This window comes from Telopea speciosissima, chromosome 1, assembly GCF_018873765.1.
Source record: "Telopea speciosissima isolate NSW1024214 ecotype Mountain lineage chromosome 1, Tspe_v1, whole genome shotgun sequence".
NCBI classification, from domain to species: domain Eukaryota; kingdom Viridiplantae; phylum Streptophyta; class Magnoliopsida; order Proteales; family Proteaceae; genus Telopea; species Telopea speciosissima.
Window position 1 is genome coordinate 19667671 of NC_057916.1, and position 25398 is coordinate 19693068.

At 37.9% G+C, this 25398-nt stretch overlaps 2 protein-coding genes and 1 long non-coding RNA gene across 3 annotated transcripts; 1 reads left to right on the forward strand and 2 right to left on the reverse strand.

Annotated features, from left to right (window-relative positions):
* Positions 1 to 413: 413 nt before the first annotated feature.
* Positions 414 to 18139, reverse strand: LOC122648484. Its single transcript, XR_006331086.1, has 3 exons — positions 18011 to 18139; positions 9051 to 9055; positions 414 to 437 (listed from the first exon to the last, which is right to left on the reverse strand). It is a non-coding gene; the product is annotated as an uncharacterized LOC122648484 (long non-coding RNA).
* Positions 7280 to 9174, reverse strand: LOC122648305 (cation/calcium exchanger 1-like). Its single transcript, XM_043841564.1, has one exon. The coding sequence runs from the start codon at positions 9027 to 9029 to the stop codon at positions 7338 to 7340; it is 1692 nt and encodes a 563-aa protein (XP_043697499.1). The 5' UTR covers positions 9030 to 9174; the 3' UTR covers positions 7280 to 7337.
* On the forward strand, positions 18023 to 25074 carry LOC122648476. The gene is made up of 3 exons (XM_043841684.1): positions 18023 to 18178; positions 24138 to 24402; positions 24989 to 25074. The coding sequence occupies exons 1-3, from the start codon at positions 18023 to 18025 to the stop codon at positions 25054 to 25056; spliced, it is 489 nt and encodes a 162-aa protein (XP_043697619.1). The 3' UTR covers positions 25057 to 25074.
* Positions 25075 to 25398: the final 324 nt, after the last annotated feature.

A 25398-nucleotide genomic window follows, 5' to 3' on the forward strand; every position in this document is an offset into this window, starting at 1 on the left:
TTGGTGAATCACCTGTTATTGACGAAACGTGATCCCAGTTTAATCCAGAAAGTACTATTCATTTTTCCCCAATATCAATAGTCCCGTTCACTGGAAAGTGGATTGAGGGAGACAGGGGACGGGAACCCGATCCAATTTTTTTTTTTTTTTGAGTTGTTTATATTGGGGGGTGATTTTGTACTTTGGAGGCATTGTTAGCCGTCAAAACACTATATAAAGTGTTATCTCATAATAAGGAGGAGAAGGTTAGGGATTTTGTAATTTTTTTCATAGTGGAAGCTTTGATTGATTTATCATTTGACTGTGAATTTGACACATCTTGAATGAACCATGTAAATCTTTGTGTTTTGTGTTCGTTTGCGAATCGTTGTCTACTGCGTTGTTAATTCCTAACATCACCGTTCACCATCCCATTCTTGGTCTCTCTCTCTCTCTCTCTCGTGTATAATAAACACACATGTTGTTTAGACAAAGCTTAAACACTAATTGACAGATGCGTAGGCGCCGCCATTGTTGAATCAAACAAAAACGTCTGCACATCTCGATCAGTTTCTCTTAAAACACTGAATTCTAGGTAGAGAACCCACAAAAAGAGCATGGGATGAACTGAGTTAGCTAGCTCACAATGGCTTCATATATATATATAATGGCTAGCTGGAGCTCAATCAATCAACATTGATGTTTGAGTTTGGGTCCCCACAGACTCCATAGTCCATCCTAACTTATCAGTAACTAAAATTAGTCATCATCAACAGAGCAGAACAGAACACCACTTGTTAGAAACGTAGCCACCTTAAATTCCTCGTGGCTTTTTGACGAGTGAGTGAGTGAGGAAAGGTGAGTGAGAAGGTGAGTGAGGAAAGGTAAGTCAACTACTACTACTACTACTACTACTACATTCGATCTGGATCTGAATCTGGATCATCCATATCAATGTCTTCCTATGGTGTTTTTCAGACAAAGCCTACCTTAGGAAGGTATTAACTGACTAACAAATATGTGGCTATGTGCATGCCTATATATATATATGTTTCACTCCTCACTCAGCAAATCTGTCTTCTTCTCTACTCTTCCCCCAGCTAGCTAACGACTAATCTTCACCAATTGACATCATCTGCAGGTGCATCGATCGTCTCTGCACATCCAGTTTCACTGAGAGGAGATAAAATTTAATTCTAGATAGATAACCCACCAAGGGATGAGGCTCATATTAATTATGATTATGAACTTAGCTCACAAACAATGGCTACATCCATTGCCTGGGCCTGGGCCTCTCAATCAATCAATAATGTTTAAGTTGGGTCCCCATAGGCATGCATATATAGCCTCCCACCATTACCAGTTATTAGTTGTTGTCAGTTGTCACCACTTGTTGTTACAAACGTGGCCATCTTAAATTTCTTGGTGTCTTTCTCGTGAATGATCAGTGTTCTCGATTCATTCCATTGTCACATTAGAAACATGGGAAATTTCAAAATTTGAAACACAAATTAAAGACAGCAGGAGACATTATGGGTTTTTTGGAGTTTGTTAATTAATGATAGGCAAAAGGTTTCGTACACGGTCGTGTATGATGCACGATCGTACTATCCACCATTGGATGGGGATGAGAAGTCATGTATTGTACAAGATCATGCTCATCTAATGGTTGAAAGTACAACCGTGTATCATACACGATCGTATATAAAAACCTGTCCCTAAATGATATAATTATATAACTTTTGGAGCTGCTTGCCTCTCTCTCTCTCTCTGTGTGGTCCATGCATGGAGCTTTCAAGTGGGAGGGGGAAGGGTGGACCAGTGACCTTTCAATGGTGGAACCATATGTAATTGATTCTTACAATTAAGTAATATATCATACCAAACACCATAATTTCAATTTATGATCCGTACGTGAAATAAAAATCATACCAAAACAACACCTCCTCTCCAGCAGTTGGGTGGTTCATGATTCTCCCTCGATTTACTTTCCTTGCATGCCACAGTCACGGAGAAAGCAAAAAGATATTAATGAGGAACCACCGGCAGACAATCCTAATCTTAAATTTTAATTGGATAGACAAGGTAAACCCTGCGTTCTATGTAAAAACCCGTGACCAAGTGAACTAAAAAGGGTGACGCCCAAGAGAACCATGAAACCATTTACAATAGTCCCAAGGTACGGACAAAAGATGAACTAGGCCCTCCATCATCTGCTTCCTTACTCCTTAGGCTTCGTCCTTTGCCAACTGAGTTACTCAAAGGAATCGGAATTTAAATTGGAGTAAGTGAATCGTCTGATTTGAATCAGATTCGACAGCCTAAATCCCAATTTTAATTTATTTTTGAAATCTTCTTTTGAATTTGTTTCATCTTTCCCTCCCCCCCTCCCCCCTGTGGCTCTTCCTTTAAGTAAATAAAAAAACAACAAATCAATGAAACTTATCTAACAAAAACAGAACATACACACAAGGCTCCCATCATTATAAGGTATGGGAAGGGTCATAATGTATGCAATCTTACCTTTGTTTTTGTAGAGAGGCTGTTTTCAAACTTGAACCCATGACCTTAACAAATTTGCCAAATTGAAAAAAAAAACCTTTAAAAGATCACAAATGTTGGAAAATTGTTCACTTCTTTTATCCGATTCCAATGTCTAGGGTTTCAATTGATTGACCAATTCTGAGTTTCTCTAAACTGTGGGTATAGAGAATAGAGATTTCTTGCCTAATTATTGTCGTTGGATAGGGACACCCAAGGGTAAGGACTATTTTGTAGTGGGATAATTATGGCCATAAATATCTTGCACCACCATTGGTACATGAACACTTTTACCTAAAATTTTTGGGGGAAGAACGTTGCCCGATCGCATGATCCCTACACCAGCACGAGGGCCAATGAGGGGGTGTGCAAATACATCCAACAAGCAAGGTGGGGTGGTCATTTCACACCCTCTTGTTTTAATTCAACTAAAGCAAAACCAGAAACCCCACATTACAAAATTCCTATCTAGGCGTAACTTCTACCATCAATTTGGGCCACATCAACCAACATTCTGTACAATAATAAACCATTTGTACATTAAAAAGCAACATTAGGAGATCAATACCCTTTTGCAGGTTGATTCTTCTTGCTTTTGCCGGCCACTTGATCACAAATGTGTGTCAATCTAAAGAAATAAAATTCCAACCTTATCTCTATATTTTGCATCACTAGATATCATCTGTTATAGGCTATTAATTTTAATGCTCAATGAACAGTTCAACCAGAAAAGTAGAATATGGGCTTACACTTAGAGTGCGTTTGGTAACGTTCAGAACAGTGTTCTGAACAGTTCTTTTGTTCAAAAGAACAAAAAACATGAAAAAGTGTTTGGCTTTGCGGTTCGTTTTTCGTTCTTTTAGAACGAACCGGAGGTCTTGAGCACCAAAAGAACAAAGAACGATCGATTACTGCGATCCACGAGCAAAACACGTGAGCAAGCCTTGAAGACAAAAAAAAGAAAAAGGAAGAGACATCTGGGAAGGAAGAATAGGCGAAACTTGCAGTCAATACTCTCTCTCTCTCGCTCTCTATCCCTCTCTCTCTCGCTTCCTCTCTCTGCTCTCTCTACCTCTCACTCTCTCTGTCTCGTTCTCTCTCTCTCTCTCTCGCTCTCTCGCTTCTCTGTTTCTCTCTCTCTCGGTCGTTTGTTGGGACGAAGATCCGATTAGGGCTCTATCGATTTTTCTCCCTTGTGTCTCGGGATTTGGAGCAACATCCCTAACATTTGAAGGTTTCGCTACCGTGGTCCTCTCTAGCACGATCCCCTCTGCAATGAAGTTGACAACAAGAAGGTGACTCTCTCTCTCTAATTAGGTTATCATTCTTGTGACTTTCGCTTTGGTCCGTGTGGTTCCCAATTGGGTTTTCGATTTAGTTTTTCAGGATTAGGTTTTCCAAGAGGCATTTTGATCCGCTCGATTTTAGAAAATCTCGTCTTTGTTCTTCGTTTTTCTTTCCGATTTTTTCCTGTAATGTTTTTCATGCGTTGATGTATGATTTATGGTGTAATGTTTGAAATTTGTGATTGCTTGCCAATTTTTTCCTGAAATGTAATGTTTTTCGAAGTTTCATCGGCCGATTGTTGTGAGATTTTCATCTCTGTCACGAGATCCGCTACCGAACTTCTTCTCCATTTTTTTATAGGTACTTCTTCTCCATTTCCGTTGTGTGTTATGCATTTTTTTCTCCAACTCTTCCGATTTATCAACACATTGCACTTGGTTTCTCTTTTTCCCCTTTTATTACATCTGCACAAGGTCTGTCTTGGGTTGTTATTCAACTTACAGACATGATCCCTTCTTTTCTCTCTTTTTTTTTTTTGGTAGAACCCTTCTTTTCTCTTAGTTGTCTGGTTGTTTGTGCCATTAATTATGTTGGGCCTACAAATCATAGGCATAATTTGGGATCTTTTTCTATCCCTGCTTCATTAAACTAATCCCAGGGAAATAAGAGGAATGAGTAATCATCATCTTTTTCTATCCCTGCTTCAATAAACTAATCCTGGGGAAATAAGAGGAATGAGTAATCATCTTCCAGCTTAAGAAGCTCTATTGTAACGGTGGTTATGTGAAATAATTGGTTTTTTTTCATGGAATCTTTGGAAATTCGACTATGACACGAGCATATTATGTCAGCATGAAGAGGAACTGGGTTGAACTACCTGTATGGACATAGTTGTACTGCACATGAAAAAGACCCAGGTCTCACCTCATCCTGAAAGGCATACTCAATCCCAACAGATGAACCAAACCTTCTCAATCGGAAATATTTTTTTAACATATCCAGGACAGTTCTTTTTACTGCAAATATATATATACCATCCCTTGAAGGTCATAAAACTATTGGGAAAAGGTTTTCCCGATCTCTGCTATAGGATAAACTAGCAGTTGTTTGTGTATCTTCCCACTGCCTTCCATTGTAATGTAATATGTTTTTTCATATGGCGCTTGTTAACCTTCTCCCAAAACTATTTACATGCCTGTGTAGCTCAATTTTGCGGCTCTCTTTCAATAGATAAACCAAAAGAAAAGCAATAAAATCAAAGCAAACACAAAGCCGATATTGTTTTGTCATCGTAATCAAAGCAAACACAAAGCCGAATAGTAGCTTTAAGATAGATTCTTTGCGATCGTCATCTTCATGTGAAATCGCCTACACCAGAATACGTAGACAAATCAAGATGTTTCAGAATCAGTCTCCTATTGTTTCTGCATTATTCCACAACTAGGAAATTGTGATTTCATGCTGACCATTATATATGTTCCTTCTTTCTTTCTTTCCCCCTCCCCTTTTTTTTTTTGTTTACTTTCAGTATCGTCTCTAGCTTAATAAAATTTGTTTGAGTCTGGAGTATCAATGAAGAATGTTTGAAAAATCATATTTCGTTGATAGACAGTAGGAGCAGAATTTTAAAACTAAATATGCTGGATGGAACATTTGAACCAAAAGCTAGCTTCCGGAAGATGAGGTTAGCACAAGGTAGTTGAAAAAACGGATTGAACAATACAAGGTAGCAAACTTGTGTTAAGTATCTAACTATGTGGTTGAATCTAATAAACTAGGCATAGTGAGCCTCAGTTTTTTTGTTTGTACTAATTGCCTTTTCTTTGAAAAACAAAAAATTTCTTTACTTCTCATGTCCAAAATAGCCAAGTGCTTCAGTTAGTTAAGATCATTCAGTCTATGGAATCTCCTGGCTTTCTAGAATTCAAAAGAATGGAGAATATAATTTGGTTTAATCTGTTGTGTTAATTCATTGACAACTTGATGGGCCTTTAGCTCAAATTGGTAGAGCACTTGGAACATGAGCATGTTCCAAGAGGATGGTGGTTCGAGTCCACTCAAGAACCTAATTTTAATGGCATCTTTGAAATTTGACATCTTTTTATACTTACTTTGGTTATGTTAATGAGATATTTTAATTTTATGCTGAGGTTGGTAAGAGAAAAGGATTTTACAAGTCTTTTTTTGGTATAATTGACAAAGAAATGACATTATTATAATTAATATCAAATAGAAAAGAACAGATTTTACCAAACATCATTTTCGTTCGAGCAGCGTTCTTGAGAACGTTACCAAACGTCATTTTTGACCTCGGAACGCCGTTCTAGACCAAGAACATAAAAGAACGTTTCTAGTCAAGAACGAGCGTTCTTTGTTCAGACCGTTACCAAACGCAGCCTTACTAGTGCAATAACATGTTTTGAAAACTGGACCGAGCCAAATAACTTGAGACTGAACCAGATAAAACCACAATTGGACCGCTAGAATCATCAAACCCTTTGGATAAGTTTGATTATACTCCTTTACCAGAAATGTTTTTTTCCTTCAAATTAGTGGGTTATTACTTATTAGTGCTTTATGGGTATTAATTCTCCTTTCTTAAAGAAAGCATAATTTCTTATCCTCTTGATTAACGGGCTATTAACTACTTCTGACTGTTCTGAGTTTCTATTAGGAAAAAAAAGAAAACAGAAAAAAGAAAAATCTACTCGCCAGTCTTGACTCTTAGACATTTTTTGGTTAATTGGGAGCTTTTACATATATAGGTGATAGAAAGGGGGGGGGGGGGGGGGGGGGGATAAGATACCAGCCAAGAGACTCGAACTTGAGACCTCTTGGTGAGCATGGGCATGAAGGACTCACCAACTGAGCTAAGCAGTTGTTGGTTTGACTCATAGACTTGATTGCAATGGTTACCCTTTTTTCCTTTTTTGGTTATCAGACTTGGATTTTAAAACTCAAGTACAGAGAAGTCTCTACCTTCTCCGGAAAAGGAGTCAAAACCCATTTAACCATTCTTTAAAAGAGACAATGGATTGAACACCTATTATTAAAGCAAACTGCTTGCTCATTGAGTTATTGTTGTTCTATTTCTCTCACTAATTCCAATGTTTAGAATTCATAAATGGCATAAGATACATGGATATCTGTTGCTTTTGACACCAGTTCCCATCAAGTTTGAAACAGAGGGAGAATACTAGCTTTCACTATTTTCAAGCTTGAAAAAACCCACACAGTAATGAAAGTCTGAAACTAAACTTTTTTTTTAATTTACCTCTTAGAAAAGGAGTCCTACTCAACAAGAAAATAAAATACTACAGCTCTGGATGAGCATCAATCAAGCAAAGGTAATAGAGCAGCCAACACCATCTGTCTACAGGCAAAAAAAAAAAAAAAAGAACTGATTTGAAGACAGAAACCACAAGTAGATCTCATTGTCAATCATCACATTGTTCACAATCCTAGGCTATCAACTACAATTGATTCATTGATTTCATATATCGTATGGTTAACTGTACAAAATGATGAAACTAGGTAGATCCAATGGATTGTATAACTCTCAAAGAAATAGATAACAAGTATATTGCTAAAAGCCCTGCTCCCAACAACCCATCAATCTTCATGTTTCTCTTTGGTAGAATAACAAGAGCCCAAACTAACCCAGCCACCAACAGGGCTAGTGTCTCCAAGAGCAATGGATCTTTAGGTATCAAAACAATAGATGGATATGTACACCAGGAAGATACAACAAGAGACATACCTAAACCCACAAATATGTTGAAGATGGGTCCTGCAAAACACCCTGAAATCGCCACCTGCACTCCATCAGACCCACCATTCAAAGCCATTGTACAATTCGTTATCAAATCCCCAAGTGAGTCTCCCCAAGCAAGTACAGTTAGCCCTAGAATGGAAGGGCTCACTCCAATTACATGACCAAGTGAAATTAACAAGCCAATCAATTCCTGAGCTATGATATAACTCCAAGTGACACTCATCAAGAATCCTCCTGCAAGCCATGGGAAGATGCATTTCTTTGGAGGACTGGCTTTCTCTGTCAGCAGTAATGTAAGTACCCCAAAAGTAATCCCTAACAAACCACCAATTATATATACCACAAGGCCTGCTTTGGAACCCATTCTTCCCTTCTGAGAATTCCAAAGGACTGCCAAGAGAACTGGTGCTAATGTGACTGAAACAACTGCAAAGGGCTTAGACCATCTATCTTCACAAACTACAGGGATAGTCAATCTCCTTGGTAGGTACAGTGGTAGCCCTACAATGTACAAGAACCTACCAAAACAAACTGATGATTTGAAGCAGAAACAATTGCAAACAGCATCTTTATGACAATTACCTTCAAGATCATCTGTGTCTTCACAAATTACATCTTTTTCACTATCTCTTAAGATGGGTAAACCCAATTCACCATTAAGATCCATCCCAAAGTCCACTGTATCCTTCCTCTGACGTAAATGAGTGAGGTACACAACAATCACATACAAGAAATAAACAAAAACAAAAGCCATTGCTCCCCAAACATTAATTGCTCCAATGATCATAATAGAAGCCAATGATAGAACTCCTAAAAGCAAGAAGCAAATATCTCTTACAAAGTCAGATTTATTGATGGGAATCTGATGAGGCCCCATGAATTTGCTTATGATTCCAACCACAACACAGGAGACGAAGAAAGTACCCCCTACAACACTGTTGAGGCCCACACGGCGTGCTCCAGTTCCCGTGAAGGAAACTAGGCTAGAGAATCCGTCAGGTGCACCGTTGCCCAGAGAAAGAAGAGTTACCCCAGCTATGGCAGGAGAGAGCTTCAGAATCCTCGATAAGCTCTCAAGTGAAGAGCAGAAGTACTCGGAAGCTGTGTTTCCCAGAAGGTAAAACAGCACAATAAGCCAGAGGAACAGAAGAGAATAGCCTAAAGGAGGCCATCGCCCACAAATGCAATAGAAGAGATATAGATAGTTAAGAAAGCCTTGAGAGACACAAGGTTTATTGGATTTGAGGAATGAGCACTTCGATTTGTAGTCTTTTAGCTTCTGCAAACCTTCACAAACAGGGTCGGTGCTTCCAATTAAGGACTGAGAATTAATGGGAAGAACAGACCCTTGTGCTTTGATGAAGAAAAAAGAGATTGACAGAAAGGAGATGATTAGGAGGAAGACGAGACGCTCCTTGGGATGGGGCTTACAAAACAGAGTTGCCATTAAGAAACGGTCAACAAAAACCTCTGCTCTCAAAATTGAAGGAACAAATCATCATCCAGAGAGAAGAAACGAAATGGGTATCTGAAAAGAAGGGTTTTTCTTTCTTTCCATACCGAAAAGCTAAAAATTTGGAGAGAAGTTCAATTCAAGAAGGGGATTAACAGTATAATCTTTCCATACCGAATAGCTAGAAATTTGGAGAGAAGTTCTATTAAAGAAGGAGGTAAACAGTATTACAGAAGCGCGTGAAGGAAGAAATCTAACCTTTATGTTTATGAGTTGGGAAGATTATGATCCGGGCCCTCTTTGGTTCCCTTTTCTAATTTGTCCCGCCTTAACGCAGAAGGAATTGGGATTGGGAAGCCATTAATGCAATTTCCCAAGTTCAGATCGTAGGTGGGGAATCGTGTTCTTAATACACGTGTCTCTTGTGTTCACGAAAAAGTTGATTCAGAGTCGAATAAAGAATAAATGAAACTCCTTATAAAGTAAATTCCTGAACTGCCGACATAGTTACCTTCATCTTCATCTTCTTCATCATCTGTATCTTAGTTAATGGAGTAGTGGGATTTGTTCTAAAAAAAAACGGAAAAAGTGGTGGGATTTTGAATATGCAATAACAGCTTCTTCTTTTTTTTGGGTAAAAATATGCAAAAATGTGGGATTGGATCATCTGCACGTACCTATAGATGAACGTACATCTCAGAGTCAATCACATATTAAATATATATATTTTTTTATAAAAATCCTTCCTTCCCTTATAAATGGTAAAAATAGGAAGTGGTTGGCTCTCACGTGTACAATCACCTGTTGGTACGTGCAGAGAAACCCAACTCAATAAACATCATGGTAATAGCGGTAATAGGTTGACCCAGAAGATGATTGGTCTACGTAGATTTTGGAGAATCATCCGATTCAAATCGTTCAAATCGAGTTAATATAAAAATAAGAAAAACCAAATTAAATTAAGGTAGAAAGTTTATTGTGGAGAAATGTACACCCTATGCCTAGACGGGGCAAAATTACCATCCTATCCCCATGAAAGGCTGTCATTCTTGTTAATGCCACCATGTGCACTTGCATTGGTCTTTGTGCGTGTATAGAAGCCACACTCCCCATAGAGGACTCTTGCCCTTAAATTAATGTAAAAAAGTTTTTCAGGGGATGTTAGTGTGTTGTTGCTCTTTCACATAGGATTGTTTTTATTGTTTTATGCTACTTTGATCATGTGGGTTCTATATTGATGGTATCGTTTTCCACATCGTCATTAATGTGACATGGGATGGGAGATACCCTTGACACACAAGCATTGTGAAAAACCCTCCTTCCTTAATTTTAATAGGATAGGGTTTTGGCTATCAAGGAGTTCAGAAGTGTTGGTCAATCAGATTTTATTCTAAAGTTTTGCATAGGTAAATTGTGATCAAGTGATGTATATGGGAGGATTTATGTTTTCATTTTATTCTATATCTAACATGTTGTATATTTTAGGTTTTTTCTAGTATTATAGGATGGGACTGTTACCAATCTAGGGTTCTCATTGATATGGATAAGAAGCAGTTTTCATTCACCCACGATGACGGGAGAATCTCTTACCTATGGATTTGGGTATCTTAGGATGAGTATTGGAACGATGGGAGATTATTATCGACTTATATAGTAGAAGTCAGATAAATAACGACCCTATATGAATATTCTTTTCTTTCACCTATGGTTAAGGCAAACTTTCTCCATCTTTTATGGGCAATAATATTTATATTTGTTAGTTGTCTCCACATTAGCTATTTCTTTTGCTCATCATGTTCTTCTATATAAATCCAATAAAATTGGTTTACAATGAATAATAATATTTTTTTAATTATTATAATTAATAAATTTTCAAGTTAATTACATGATCGTTATTGATAATGATTAAAAAAAATTATTTTATTTTTATCTTATTTTATGTCTCTTCACTTCAACTAGAGGGAGTATTGACTTATCAATTCTCACATCTAATAGGTAAAGGTTTTATGAAATGGCCTCGCAATCATCCACTCCTCCACCGTTCCCCATTCATTTTTCCTTTAAGAAAAAATGAAAAATTGACTTCCCATAAATGACATAAGAGGAACATGTACATGTTGCATTTTTTTAGTTGATGTCATTTTTACCCAAAAAAAAAAAAGTTGATGTCATTAGGTTGAACACTTGGACCAATAAACTAGGTTGACTCATCTTAGAATATTTTCTAGGTTGATAACGATGATTCCTACACAATTTAGTCACAGTTTCAAAGGTAACGAGCTTATATTTATTTGGGAAAGTGACCGTTGACTAGTCAATTAACCCCTGCATCAGTGTGAGTCACTGAGAGCACGCAAGAACATTAACATAGATAATATTTTTTATTTCATAGTGATGGAACAGTAATTTTGCATGCTCATGTGTTTAGGTTCAATGGACCACACGAACAGACAGCATTCTTTTTTCCTATTTAAAAATTCATTGATGAATTTAGACAGTGTTAGTGATAAAAAGTATTTTCAAGCTTTGAGAACTTCTTAACCTTAAATTTTAATACCTAAATCATAAGATCACATAATGGTAGATGGGCAAGAAAAAACTTTATCATCAATCTTTTTTCTTTTTTTTTTTTTTGATGAGAAAAAACTGATAGGGAATCCTTTGTGTTTTGTAATAGCTTTTAATTTGGCCATAAAAGCCCTAGACTCTAACTTCATCATCATTCTATTATCTAAGATTCCAAGCCTTTCAATATTTGGAGATCCAAAGATCTTCTTAAAGGTGTCAATTTCAAATCAAAACGATTAAATTGGAATCAGTGGATCGATTATTGTTTGGTTTTAAGCATTATGGGAAGAAAAAAAGAGTAAATGGTTCAGATTGATTTTAAACTAATAAACTGTTATAAACAGTTTAGAATCGTTTAAAACTGGTAAATCGTTAAACTGAATCCAAACTGTTAACACAGAATAAATTTAGAGAAAAGGGTGGGCATGTACAAATAAGCCAAGTACAATGTAAATACAAGCTTGAAAGTGGAAGGGACTGTACATCAAATGCCAAAATAAAGATAGAGCTGAAAATGAATAATAAAAAAAAAAAAAAAGTCTATGTAGAAGATCCTTTAGCCCTAAAATATTTTAGGGGTTTGGCACAAAACTTTTTAGGGATTGAAAAATTTTAGATAATCATTATAATCATAGTATTTGATGGGTTGAGCGTACAAACACGAGAAATAAATTAAGCAAAACGGTTATACCAACAAGAGAAATATACAACGGTTCAACACGTATGCCTACATATCTATATGAGAGAATCAGAGAATTTTCTATTAACCAGAAAATACTACACCTTCCTCCACTTCACCATATGCTCCTCAATCAAGATTTTCCCTCAAAGAGATAATAAATAGATACACTAAAAACCTCCTACACAATTACAATCTTACCCATACACATTTAATGGACCTAAGAGTAACCTAGTAAAACATATACAATCACAATAGTAATTATAGGGCAAGAGATCGTTAATTGGTCATGTAACCTTGTATCAGCATAAGGGCCAATGAGAGCGTACGCAGGGACATCTATCTAGATAGATTTTTTTATTTCACTGAGGCTAAATGATCATTTCGCGCATCATCATGTGTCCGGGAATAGAAACCACACGACTAAGCAACAAACCCAACAAAATTAGCCGTAAAACTCTTTAGGCTTTAAGCCTTTATGGTGAAACCATTGCCCACAAACTGCAGGTCACCAATTCTAGGAAAATTTTCTCCAACTTACCTGAATAAAGTGGGAAAAAACAACTCATCAACTCTCCAGGTTACAGAACAAACCTAATTTACTTTGTCAAATGGTGTGACAACTTACCCAAACTTTTAAGAAATCAAACCTTAGTGTTGGTGAGTCGCTCTCCCTTTTATGATTGGAGATTAATTGTGAAGGAAAAGTCATGGAGGATTGGGAATTGCACCATCACATAACCTAAATTCAATGCTACATGGTTGGAGATAGAAAGGAATTAATGGCACACATGATCATACAAACAAAGATAATGGGAAAGGAATTCGTGCACGGTAGATTTCATACATCATTCATTCAATAGAGGTGTGGGGTTTTACGATCATTTTGAATGGCAATAAATGCCCATCTGAAAGAAGCACACCAACAGGTGCACGCGATGGTTTCATAATAGGAGGACATCAAGGTCATTTTATATGAGAAAGAGAGATAGAGAGAGGGCGTTAGTGCAAGTGTACCCTTCCTTTGCATTTCACAAGGGCTTTTCGTTGATTGGAGTCAATGAGAACACACATAGAGGTATCAATACAAATGAGATTTTTTAATTTCAAGAGGAATAGAGCGATAGTGTTACATTCTTTATGTTTGGGAGTAGGAACCATACGACCAATTAAGCAGTGTTTTTTTTATAATAATAATAAACAATTTCTAAATCCTTGAGGTGGGGTTGGGGGGACATAGGACTTGACTTACGTTAGAAGACGAATGCCTATCACCTGAGCTGTTGCTTTGAAAGTGAAAGAAACCTACCGAGCTGCTGTATTAGAAGCAGATGAAAAGCAAGACAAAAATCTCTTGGGCCGGGGTTCCCTATCATCTAGTCCACAACCCTCCGAGTTCAATAATTGATGTAAATTCTGAATTTGACATTTCCTTCGTCAAGCAATAAGTCCATTCAAAGTTCAGCTTACCCTCTCTTAGATTATTTATCTTATTTCCGTTTTAGTGCAATCCATTTTGCTTTCCTTTGTTCTCTTACAATTGAGAAGCCCTTGACTTCTTGATTGGGCATATTGGTAAGGTTAAAGTATTGAAAATATATCCATCAAATCCATTGATGTATTATAATTTGGGGGAGCACAAGGGACATGTGCGAGCAGCAGTCAATGAGAGTGCGTGCTGGCATCTTGAGGGACGGAATTTCTGTCTTTCATGGGAGACAGGATCATTTCGCCCCCATTGTATCTAGGTGTGGCATGCCCCCCACACGGAGAACATTTTCTCTTATAATTTATATTAATTTGTATGATATCATGGGCCTTGGTCATAATAAGATTTTAACGTAAAAACATTTACGATTAGGGACGGGTGTATTCCTAAGAATAAAGATTTTAAGGCACAAATGCAAGTGTACATACTATGTATACATTGAATACGATCATACGAGAAATTTGCCTCTTTCACTTTTAGTTAATTTGAAACAAAATTCTTTCCGTTCATTTATCGAGAGAGGATTCACATTTCTCTCTTCTTCTAGCTTCAAACTTCCTTTGTTTTTCTTCCCTCCGCGCGCCTCTTTCTTCCATCTCAGTGGATCTTTCATCATGCTAGTATTAGGCAAGTCAGGAAATCAAAGTAGTCGCAATCATTTTGAGGATATAAAATTGAACTACACACCATTTGTCTAAAAGGACATGTATGTGTGTATGAGAGATGAAGGATTTAATTTTATGGAAGTCCCCATTACCCTCATATGTAGAATATTAATTCGTATACCAGTCTTTTTTCATTTCATTTCATTCCATTGCAATCCTTTTGAATCGAGTTTTCTTTCGCCCATGGGGAAGAAATGACCATCATTGGCTCTAGATGGGTGCAAGGGAATAGTGAAATGTATTTTAAACCTTCAACAAATAGGGGGAGGAGTTACATTAACTCTAGAGATTCGTGGGTCAGCCACAATGAAAGACGATCTCTCCTACCCTTTCACACAATTTGCATCAAAAGCCTAGAAATATAGACGGATTCATACTTCGTATAAAATTATATCTTGCTATGATTGTTTTTAGGATGTATGTATACATAAAAAAACGAACAAGAATTAGTAGAGATTGTTAAAGTACTTAAGTATTAGGTAATAGGGCAAAAATCTCTATACATATAATATTAAACCCTTTGTGTGATCTCATCAACGATAGTGTGGAGTACTCAACAAAAAAATATAAAAACGATGGTGTTGAAAGATCTTTCACGTCTTCTTCCACTTTTTATGTACATATCGATCACCATGTTTCCACACTGATGATTGATGCACATAACGTAACGTAACCACCGTGATATCCAGATACAATGTCAAGCCGTCTTGTCTCTTTCTCTCTTTCTCATGTGGTCGGTCTATCATCAAGCAGGAAGGGTGTCAAAATGTAACCGGAATCGACTACTGAATCCAAAACTGAGTCGAATTGATCGAATCGATCAAGCAAGATTTTAATTCGGTTATATTTGGATATGGTTTCGATGTAAGAACCATCGGTTCTAACCAAAATCGAACCGTATGAACGAACCTAAATCCCTAGATTTTTTAGTTTTACAACTTTATGTTTGACAGTTGACCTTTAGGCTTTAGGCTTTAGGCTTTAGGCTTTAATGCTTTATTCCTTCATTCCTTTCTCACAGGATATTCTTTACCTTCCAAAGTTCCAAGTTCCAACCTTTTATAATTCTTAAAAGGTTTTACTATGTCTATTCTCTACGACTCTTCGTCTCTTCCAATCCCAAGTTCCAACCTTTTATAATTTTTGAGTTAAATGGATTTTCAAATTGTGCATTTAAAAATGTAAGGCCCAGAAATACTAGATGTGCATTTATAGGACTTTTAGTAGCAGATGTTGCTGGGAATTTAAAGCCAAATAGTAGAACCATTTAGCAAATCGAATAGGAACCGAGCTGTATAATTGAATTAAAATCGTATCAAGACCCGAATTGGAACCGTATTCTATAACCAAATTGAAACCGTAACCGAACCGAGTAGGTTCGGATTTGGATTTAATTCTAGAACCGATACGGTTCTCGATTCGGATTTGGATCACAGTATTTCTTCATGGAACTAAACTGAATGACCAAAACCGAACCGATTGACACCCTTATCAAGCAGCACTTCAACATCATCATCATCATCACCACTTCATTTTCAATCGCTGCCACCACCAATACATATTACATCCTTGTTATAACTAATAGTGTCATCCTCATCATAGATATAACAGACAATCATTACGTGCAGCCCTATGTCTGGCGCAAGACGGCATAGAAAACATTCTTTCTTCCATCATTCAAATATAAATCTTAATATTAACTAGGCATTTAGAGATTGCTAACACCAAATATTGGCACATGTCAACTCTGTAAGGATTGAGATCAACGCATGGATGTAAAGTTTACAGCCAAAACATAATCACTATTAAAACAAAACACTATGTAAACATATCTGCCTTCTTTCTCTTAATGGAATATGATAATTAGTTTTGCTTGTGTTCTTGGGGGGGTGTTTCTTGTCTTTTAATTTTTACTCATAGTCAAGGCTTCAATGGTATCAGAGGATAATAAGAGGATATTATCAATTTCATACCATAGGGGACAAAATATTTATGACCCCTAGATAAATGTATTTTTCCTTCACCCATGATGGAAGAAAACTTTCTCCTTTGTCAATCATCTACTTTAGCCTTGTAATTCAGATATAATAGAATGAATCACCAGAGACTGAGGAGTTGCACTGTAGAATAGTAGGGCGTCTAGGTTAGTGCAATTTGGCTAGCTGAATCACCTATAGTGAACATATCGCCTCCTTACTGTACTAAAAAGAAAATAGGACAAAAACATGTGTTGTCTGATGCTTCTGGCTTTGGCATAAAAAACAAGGGTTCACTTTCAATTCCTATTGAAATGTAGAGTGTGCTAGAACCAAGCAAGGGATGAGCTCAATGATGTTTATGGAAGTTGATCGTAGAATACTCTCTTTTGGGGGTCGAGCCTTCTTAAGTATCGTAAAATACAAGAAAAAATGTTTTAATTCTTGTCACTAATGTAAAAAACTTAAAACATGCCGGCATAACATTTGAGGCCGGATCAGCATAGTGGAAGAACATTTATGGAAGCAAAAGGACACACTTATTATTGCCACGAAACTGTAGGTGGAGAGCCGTTACTCTTCATGTAATGAGAGTAGATATGGACTCTTAACATTTTAACCATTTGATCTCTACATGAGCTCTTTTTAGGAGAAAGTTTTCATTCACTCATGGTGAAGTAAACTGCACCCACCATTCTATGGTCATTACTACCTCCTATTTATTGGAGGTCCGAATTGCCATCTACTATTCTTTGACACCTATCCAATTTCAATGAGGGTCATTGATGAAGGGTTAATTGTTATAGAATGTGTATCATTTACTTATAATCTAAGTTAGTAAATTAAACTTTGACAAAAAAAAGAATTAGTAAATTAAACAAGGGGATGAAAACGCTGCTTGATCACGTGGCTCCTATGCCCAGACACAGGAGTGCACTAAATTACTGCCCAATCCATCCTGAAATAAAAAATTCCAACCTTGTTGATGCCCCTGAGCGCACTCTCATTGGCCCCACGACCATGGAAGCGCGGATTCCGATTACTTAAACCATGATTGTAAGTTCATCCATTTATTAGAATCGGTATCAGATCAGCCAGATCAGCCGATATCGATTTCTTGTTGATCCCGTATCGGTTGATCGATATGGACCAAACATAAAAAAGTTTTTTACAAAAAAAACCACCTTTTAAAGAAAAACAAAGGATAAATCCATCCGTTCCAGACCGAAATGGGCAGTTCCCGATCGGTATCTAAATCCCTGGGCGTGCAGAGTACCCTTCCACACCCAGTTAGACCATTTCCTGTCCAACCGGATTTGGCCGCACTAAAGCACTATCAGACCCCACCCGAACCGTTTCCCTTCTAGGCGGCTAGGCTACAGCCACGTTCCTTTCTGTATCTTTGGCAAGTAAAGGCAGCGAGCGATACGGCGATACATTCAAGGTTGAAACTTGAAAGCTCTCATAATTGGGTCATGAATAGAGGGTAGAAGTTGGTTTGTTATTTGGATTTCCCCTCTGGTAGACCAAATCTGAAATATCGTCTTGCTAATGACAACTGATAAACAATAAAAGGGTCGAATCTGTAAGAACTGAACATTGATAAACTAATGGAGACCACTGCTCTTTGGATCTCTTCGGTTCCATCGCCGACTCCTTCGTTGGGTTCCCCTTTCAATAGGGATTTAAAATTTCAGCTCAGGGGAAGGAAACCCATCAGTAAACTTTCTGCCATCTCCTCCCATGACGGCTCTTCTTCCAATCGGGTTAGTGAAATTCTTTCTTTTTTTCCTCTGGGAGTCTGGATTTTTTTTTTCCTTGGTTAATTCCTTGAACTTTTCCTTTTCAAGCTTTTTTTTCCTTCGTAATTATGTTGTAATGATAGTCTGTTTCCACACGAGGATAATTTGTTGCGTGGTCATAATTCTTATTTTCAGCGTCTCTTCATCTTCTAATATTTATTATGATTTGCTGCTCTTATAGTTAAGAGATTATGGCTTTTGGACAAGTTGTGGATTGTTAAGAGATTATAATTTTTGGGTAAATTGTGGGGTTTTTCTTCATTGGGTACTTTTTGGCTTAGCCTGCGATGTTGAACTTTCCGTTTTGAGCTTCTCCACGTAAAGAAAATAAGCAAGATACCCCAATGTAAATCATATTAGCATTTTTTCATTACAACAGATTAAATTAGCATTTATCCATCAAAACTTTCGTGAGAAGGCAGTTTAAAAGATAGAATCACTGGGAAGGTTGTAAGATGTCCAATTATTTAGTAATTAATTTAGCTTTTTTTGTCGGACCATAATGCAATGGTTCCTAATGAAATCATTAAAAGAACATTTGTGCAATTCTTTACCTGAATAAAGTGGATATTCAGGACTGCCATAACTATAGAGGCATAAAAACTTATGAGTCATATGATAAAGGTTTGGGAGAAGGTTATTGAAGCCCACCTGAGAAAGGAAACTACTATTTCAGATAACCAATTTGGCTTCATGCCAAGAAGAGCCACAATGGAAGCTATTTACTTACTCAAGAGACTCATGGGAAAGTTTAGAGAGAGCAGGAAGGATCTCCATATGATCTTTATTGACCTAGAAAAAGCCTACGACAGGGTCCCTAGAGAGCTAATCTAGCATATACTGGAGAAGAGAAGAGTGTCATGTAAATCGTTGACATAATCAAATATATGTATGTTGGTGTAGAGACTAGCATGAGAACTATGGGGGACCAAGGTAGTGAATTTCCAATTACTATTGGGCTACATCAAGGTTCAGCCTTAAGCCCCTATCTGTTTGCGCTGATCATGGAATACATAACCAGAAACATACAAGACGAGGTTCCTTGGTGTATACTTTTCGCTGACTATATTGTGTTGGTAGATGAGACTAAGTCAAAAATTAACACCAAGTTGGAGTTATGGAGATCAACTCTGGAATCAAAAGGTCTTAGGTTAAGTAGAACAAAGTTGGAGTATATGGTGTATAACTTTAGTTGCATGATGACAGTAAAGAAGATTGTCAATATTGAAGAGAGGAAGATTCTTCAAAGTGACTATTTTAGATATCTGGGCTCTATTGTGAGTAAAGAAGATGATATAAAAGATGATGTTGCTCAAAGAATCAAAATAGGATGGTTGAAGTGGAGAGGTGCGACAGAGTGTTGTGTGATCAGCGTATTCCTTTAAAGCTTAAGGAAAACTCTATAGGACCATAGTTGTTAAGGTGCCTAGGCGAATCAAGGCAATCGAAGGGGTTGGAAAGCAAGGCGACCAAGGCGACACCAGAATTCAAGGTGAGGGCAAGGCGCCTGGACGCCTTGACAACTATGTATAGGACAGTCATTCGGCCAGCTATGATGTACGGGACGGAATGTTGGGCAGTTAAGACGCGTCATATAGATAAACTAAGTGTAGCAGAGATGATGCTGTTGAGATGGATGTACGGCAAAACTAGGAAAGATAAAGTAAGGAATGACCAAATTAGAGCTGACTTGGGAGTTGCCCCAATTCAGGATAAGCTCCGTGAAAGTCATTTTAGGTGGCATGGCCATGTTCAATGGCGGCCTTGGGATGCACCAGTACGGAAGAGTGATTTGGTTCTGATTGAAAGAGCTAAGGGCAGGCATAAAATGGCCCTAGGAGAAGTAGTAAAGAAAGATATGTATAGTTTAGGCCTTGTCCCTAGTATGACTCCGCATAGAGCTGATTGGAGGGCAAAGATGTTGTTGGTGAAGCCTGATTTGGTTCAGAAAGTGCGGTTGAGACCTTCGGAGGGCCGTTTCTGCCTTGAAACAACCTCGGAATGCCGAAAAATGGCAGGGCTAATTAGGCGTGGAGTTCTGTTGGGCTCGTCGAGATCTTCGAAATGAGTACTTTTGAGCCATGTGGTTCGGCTCTGGTTTTTTTGGCATTTTTTGGGCTAGGGGCACTTTTGTACTTTCTAGGGTTAGGGCTTCCCTATATAATGTTCTTTTCTCTTTGAGATAGGGTTATGAGGGTTTGTAACATTTTCAGAGAAAAATAGTGAAACCTGTTCTACTGCTCGGCCGTGGATGTAGCTTCCATCTTGGAGGTGAACCACGTAAATCTCTGTGTTGTGCGTTGTGTGTGCTCTTTCTATTTTCGTTTTTCTTCTGCAAATCGCCATTCTGGGCGTTGTTTTCTTAACAAAAGAACCATGTAGCCAACCCCATTTAGGTGGGTTTGTTGAGTTGATGTTGATGCTGTTGTGTTCTTTTCTTTTTCTTTTTTCTATTATTTTTATTATCTTGTCTTTGCAAGGATCCATGTAGACGACCCCATTTAGTTGGGATAAGGCTCAGTTGTTGTTGTTTATTAGTATTGTTATTTTATCAGTATTCTCTATCTTCGCCTCTGTGTGTGTACTGTGTACTGGTGTGGATGGTGATTGGATTCAATAGGAACTTTCTTCTTATTCTTTCTCTTTTCCTCCCTCTTTATCATTCGTAGATCTGCTGGTTCTCCCTGAATTTGCCTCAGTATGAAGAAAATAGTAGTGTTAAGGGGAAAGATCCACCTCACAGCCTTGTGATGAGAGCCCTCTCACTACACTTCATCAGTTTTGGGCCAGGTGGAAATATAAAGCTCCAAAAACTGGTTAAGAATTTAATTTTTTATAGTTTGGTCCACCATTGAAAACGCAAGGAAAAAGTTAAATGCATCATAGGCCATATGGTTTCATATAATTAAGATGGGACCACTAATGGACATGTGGCTACTCCACACGGTGTACAACCCATCCAATGGCAGGCAGGTCCCTCGGGACCCAGTGTCCACGAAATTGAGCAGTAGCAGAGCTTCTTGTAGCCTTTCATTATGTCTGTCCGCGGGGGGTGGGGGGTTGCTTTGCCCCAATCTTAATTTTTTTGCATGTGTCAAAACTTTGGTTAAACTTGGTCTAACTTTTGATAAACTTGGTACTTGATTTTGTTCGAACATCACATTTATTTCTTGGATTTTCTTATTTTCAATAAGTCAAATTTTATTGGTTAAGGCTCACTATACTTTAGAAAAGTGCCAAGAAACAGAGACTGTTCTCTTTTGATGTTACCCATGGACATGTCAAAAAATGCATTACAGATAGAAGACCCATGTATGATTTCTCCTTAGCCTTGGCAACAACCCATGTGCAGGTTCTGCATGATTTTGGATGGCCCTCTTGTTCCCATCCAGCCACAAACTCCAGATCATGGCAGCAGGCTTGATGAACCATAGTTTCTTTTCCCTCCAAGGCAGTTTCCAACCCCCTCCCTCAACATCAAAGCAGCCAGAACAAAATTAGAGGGCATAACCCAGTTCCATCCAATTCCTTCAAACAAAGCACTCCAAACCTCAAACATGAAAGGGAGGTGGATCAATAGGGACAAAATTGACCCAGCAGCACCCAAGCAACAGAGAGACATTAGGCAGGTAAAAGTCTCAGGATACTAGACGGTTGATAGTGAGAATACTATCCTTAGCAGCAGTCCACTTCAAGAACTGGACTTAGGATTTCCCTTAAACCAAACCAATTTAGGGGGAAAATTAGTTGTACTAATGCCCAAACTGAATAATTTCTTGGATTTATATTTAGTGTCTATCTGGATGGCCAGAGTTGAAACTACTTTCAGTGTTGAAATTTTGCCTTTCCTGCTGATTATATCCTATCTATGATAGCTAATTCCTTTTTTCTGAAAAGGTACGGTAGTTAACTACTTGATTTACTTCCTATTGGCTATGCCTTTTCTGAAAAAGTACGATAGGCAATTCCTTGGTTTACTTTAGCTGAAACTCCACAAACTTAGATGGATGTTTGAACTCCTACACGTTGTGGGAGTTGGATCTGTGTGATGAAAGCAAGTGATTCCCATGATGTTGATTACCTCCACCAGCTCCAAAGTTAAATCATAGAATGACCTGCAGTTTGGACTCTGAGGGTTTCAAAAGAGCCTCAGTTCCATCAACTTTACTGCAATGTGCAAATATAGTATGAGTTATATGATTTTTGGACTCCCATTTAGTAGTTTGTAAACTTCTTCATAAAATTGTTTATGAAGTTTGCTGCTGTTTTTGGTACTTTTTCATCTATTATGTTTTGTGGTTTAAATGGCTTCTTTCAAATGTTCAAAAGTTAGCCCATAGACAGCAAATGGTTCAAGGGCACAAGGTGGTTTGCTTTTCAAGGTAAGAAACAGCAGAGAAAATGCCTCGAGTCTATGTCCAAGTATCAGTAGGCCCACCAGTAATCTGTGCAAGTTATTCCTAATCTACCTTAAAATGCTGCTGGGTGCCTAGATTGTTGTGGGGCCCAGTGGAGCTATATAGTTTAGCCCATCCCCATTGGGTCGTGCTATTTGTGACCCACCTAATGGCTGGGAACACCCCATACATGGCTGGCTATGTAGGTTTTAATCATCCATTTGAGCAGTTGATCATTTTACTTTCTCTTCCCCATCCCCCCCCCCCTCTGATCTTTTTCTTAATTGGTCTGAAGGGCCTAAAATATTTTCCCACTTGTTTCAGCTATAATTTCCTGCTGTGTCAGACATAAAGAATCCTTGTTCACAATTCATTACTGATCATGCTGAGCTTAAACCTGAACTGTTGGAGGAACTCTTTCTGGTCCTTCAGCACTTTTAATGTGAAGCTACGTAGACCAGTGATGCAGCCATGATGTCACTAGTCATTAATGCTCCCATGATACTACAAGCATTTAATGCCCATTCCACTTTCTCCCTCTCTTCCAATGACTCTTTTCCAATGGCTCTATTATAAAAATCCTCTACAATACTGGCGGGGCGGCAGTGCACATCGGACGGTACAGCAGAGGTCATGTGTGCCATGTGTACCACCTGGTCTCTGCTGTGCCGTCGGATGTGCACTGCCGCCCCGCCGGTATTGTAGAGGATCCTGGTCCCTATTTCAACTGCTATTTTCCAATGGCTTTATTTCAACGACTCTATAGTCTATTCCAATGGATCTTTCCCCTCCCCTACAAATATGTATCTTTTGGCTTGTAGATGGTGGGGTTGATAGTTTGTAATTTAGAAACTTGTGGGTGTGCCATGGTGAGCCAATGAGCCCCATTGTGAGTTTGATATCCTCTAGTGGTGAGTGAGTCCCACACTTGGGTGAGCGAGTCCCCAAGAGACCCAGAGTTAAGTGGTTCTCTCTGACCCTTATTATCCTGTACTTTTCTTTATATTGTAGTTTATTTTGAATCCTCCCCTTTTTAGCTGCATCAACCAGCTCCTAAATGCCCAGCATTACAGGAGTTTCCATTGCAGCTTATTTTTGTGTAGTCTTTGTCAGTGCATACAATTAGGAAGTTTATCCCACAACATCCAACTATTATGAGGTTGTAATGGAAGATTCAAAATTTTAAAAGTCAGCAAAGAATATGTGAAATTCCAGGAGGCAACTCCTCTGTGCTTAAACTGGTTTCACGGTTTTTTCTTTTTTATTCAAGTAGAAGGCGGACAGTTTTCCCCAGTTTTATATTAACTGCATCTAATTTATTAGTCGATACTTATTAGCACATACTTGTCTTCCATTTAAATATAGCTTTTGTGACAGGTTTAACTCTTCTTACTACTAAAATTGAAGGTTCAAGCTTTTTTTGGTTTTACGATTATCTATTTGTGGGCCAGGTTTGCTGGCTGTGACCATGTTACTAATGTATTATTTCTTTTAAAGCTTATATCTTTTGTTTTCACTGTGTTCAGGCTAGGTTGAATTCAGTAGCAGATGTGCATAAAAAAAGCAGTAGTAGCCTTGAATCTCGGTTTTGCTATGATAAGCCTATACCCGAGGAGATAATTGAGAAGCCAATTGGTTTGTCATTGGCTGAAAAAAGTATTGGGGACAATCCCCGTTGCCTTGATTGTCAAGCAATAGGTGCAATTCTTTGCAGCACCTGCTCTGGTTCAGGGTTGTATATCGACTCTATATTGGAAAGCCAGGGAATCATTGTCAAAGTCCGATGCCTAGGTAATAATCTTGTTTCCAGAAAGGCACACACCCTGAGACCTTTTATAATAGAAGCTGTGATTCTTTTCTTTTGTTTGTTCAAAAATAATTTTGGATCCTTAAATGGTTTGCAATAAAATAAGTTGCTGACTTTTGGGGGGCATCTTACACTTAGTTCGAGAACATGTTTTGGAAATAACATGAAGGTCTATTTGGCCAAAAAGAAGTGTGGGGAGTTCAATGAATCAGCAGACCATGCATTGCAGGAGTGGTCAGAAATTCTTCTTGTTATTGTTCTTTTGGTAATTTAGGCCGAAGGCAGTTCTCATGACATGAGTTGTGGTTTGTGGAGAATGGAAAGACAAAGCGCAGAGTTAGGATGTAAAGACAGCATAGACTTATGTATCTGATTGATCAAACACCTGAAGAAGTATCATTTTACGTAGAGACTCACTCTCAATACCCTCTCTCAAGTTGTAATCTTGAAAACAAAGTCCACTATATTGGAGTTGATAGCATAAGATCATTAACAATATAGGTTTCCAACATCAGAATAACTGTCACTGAGATCACCCATTCTGACTACCTTTTTCCTTCTTTTATATAGGTTGTGGAGGCACAGGCAATATTATGTGTTCAGAATGTGGGGGTCGGGGTCATCTTGGAGCTAAATGACTTTATGGGTTACCATTCCAGCTTGCGCGAAGATTTTGTGTAGTAGATGCAAACCTCTGATTTAGAGGTCTGCATAGATTTTTGCAGTTTAAATTGTTTTGGGATCTAATCTCTGATAAATGTATAAAGGTTGTCTTGAAATTGATTTGTTGTTGTGCCTCTTTTTTGATATCCAAATCCTTCAATTAGTTATATACATTGTACATATATATATATATATATATATATATATATATATATCCAATGATAGTATTTATACTCTACATTTTACTTGTAAAATGATATTTATACAATGGTAGATTATAAGTTATTCCATTAATTTAAGGAATTATTACGTCAATC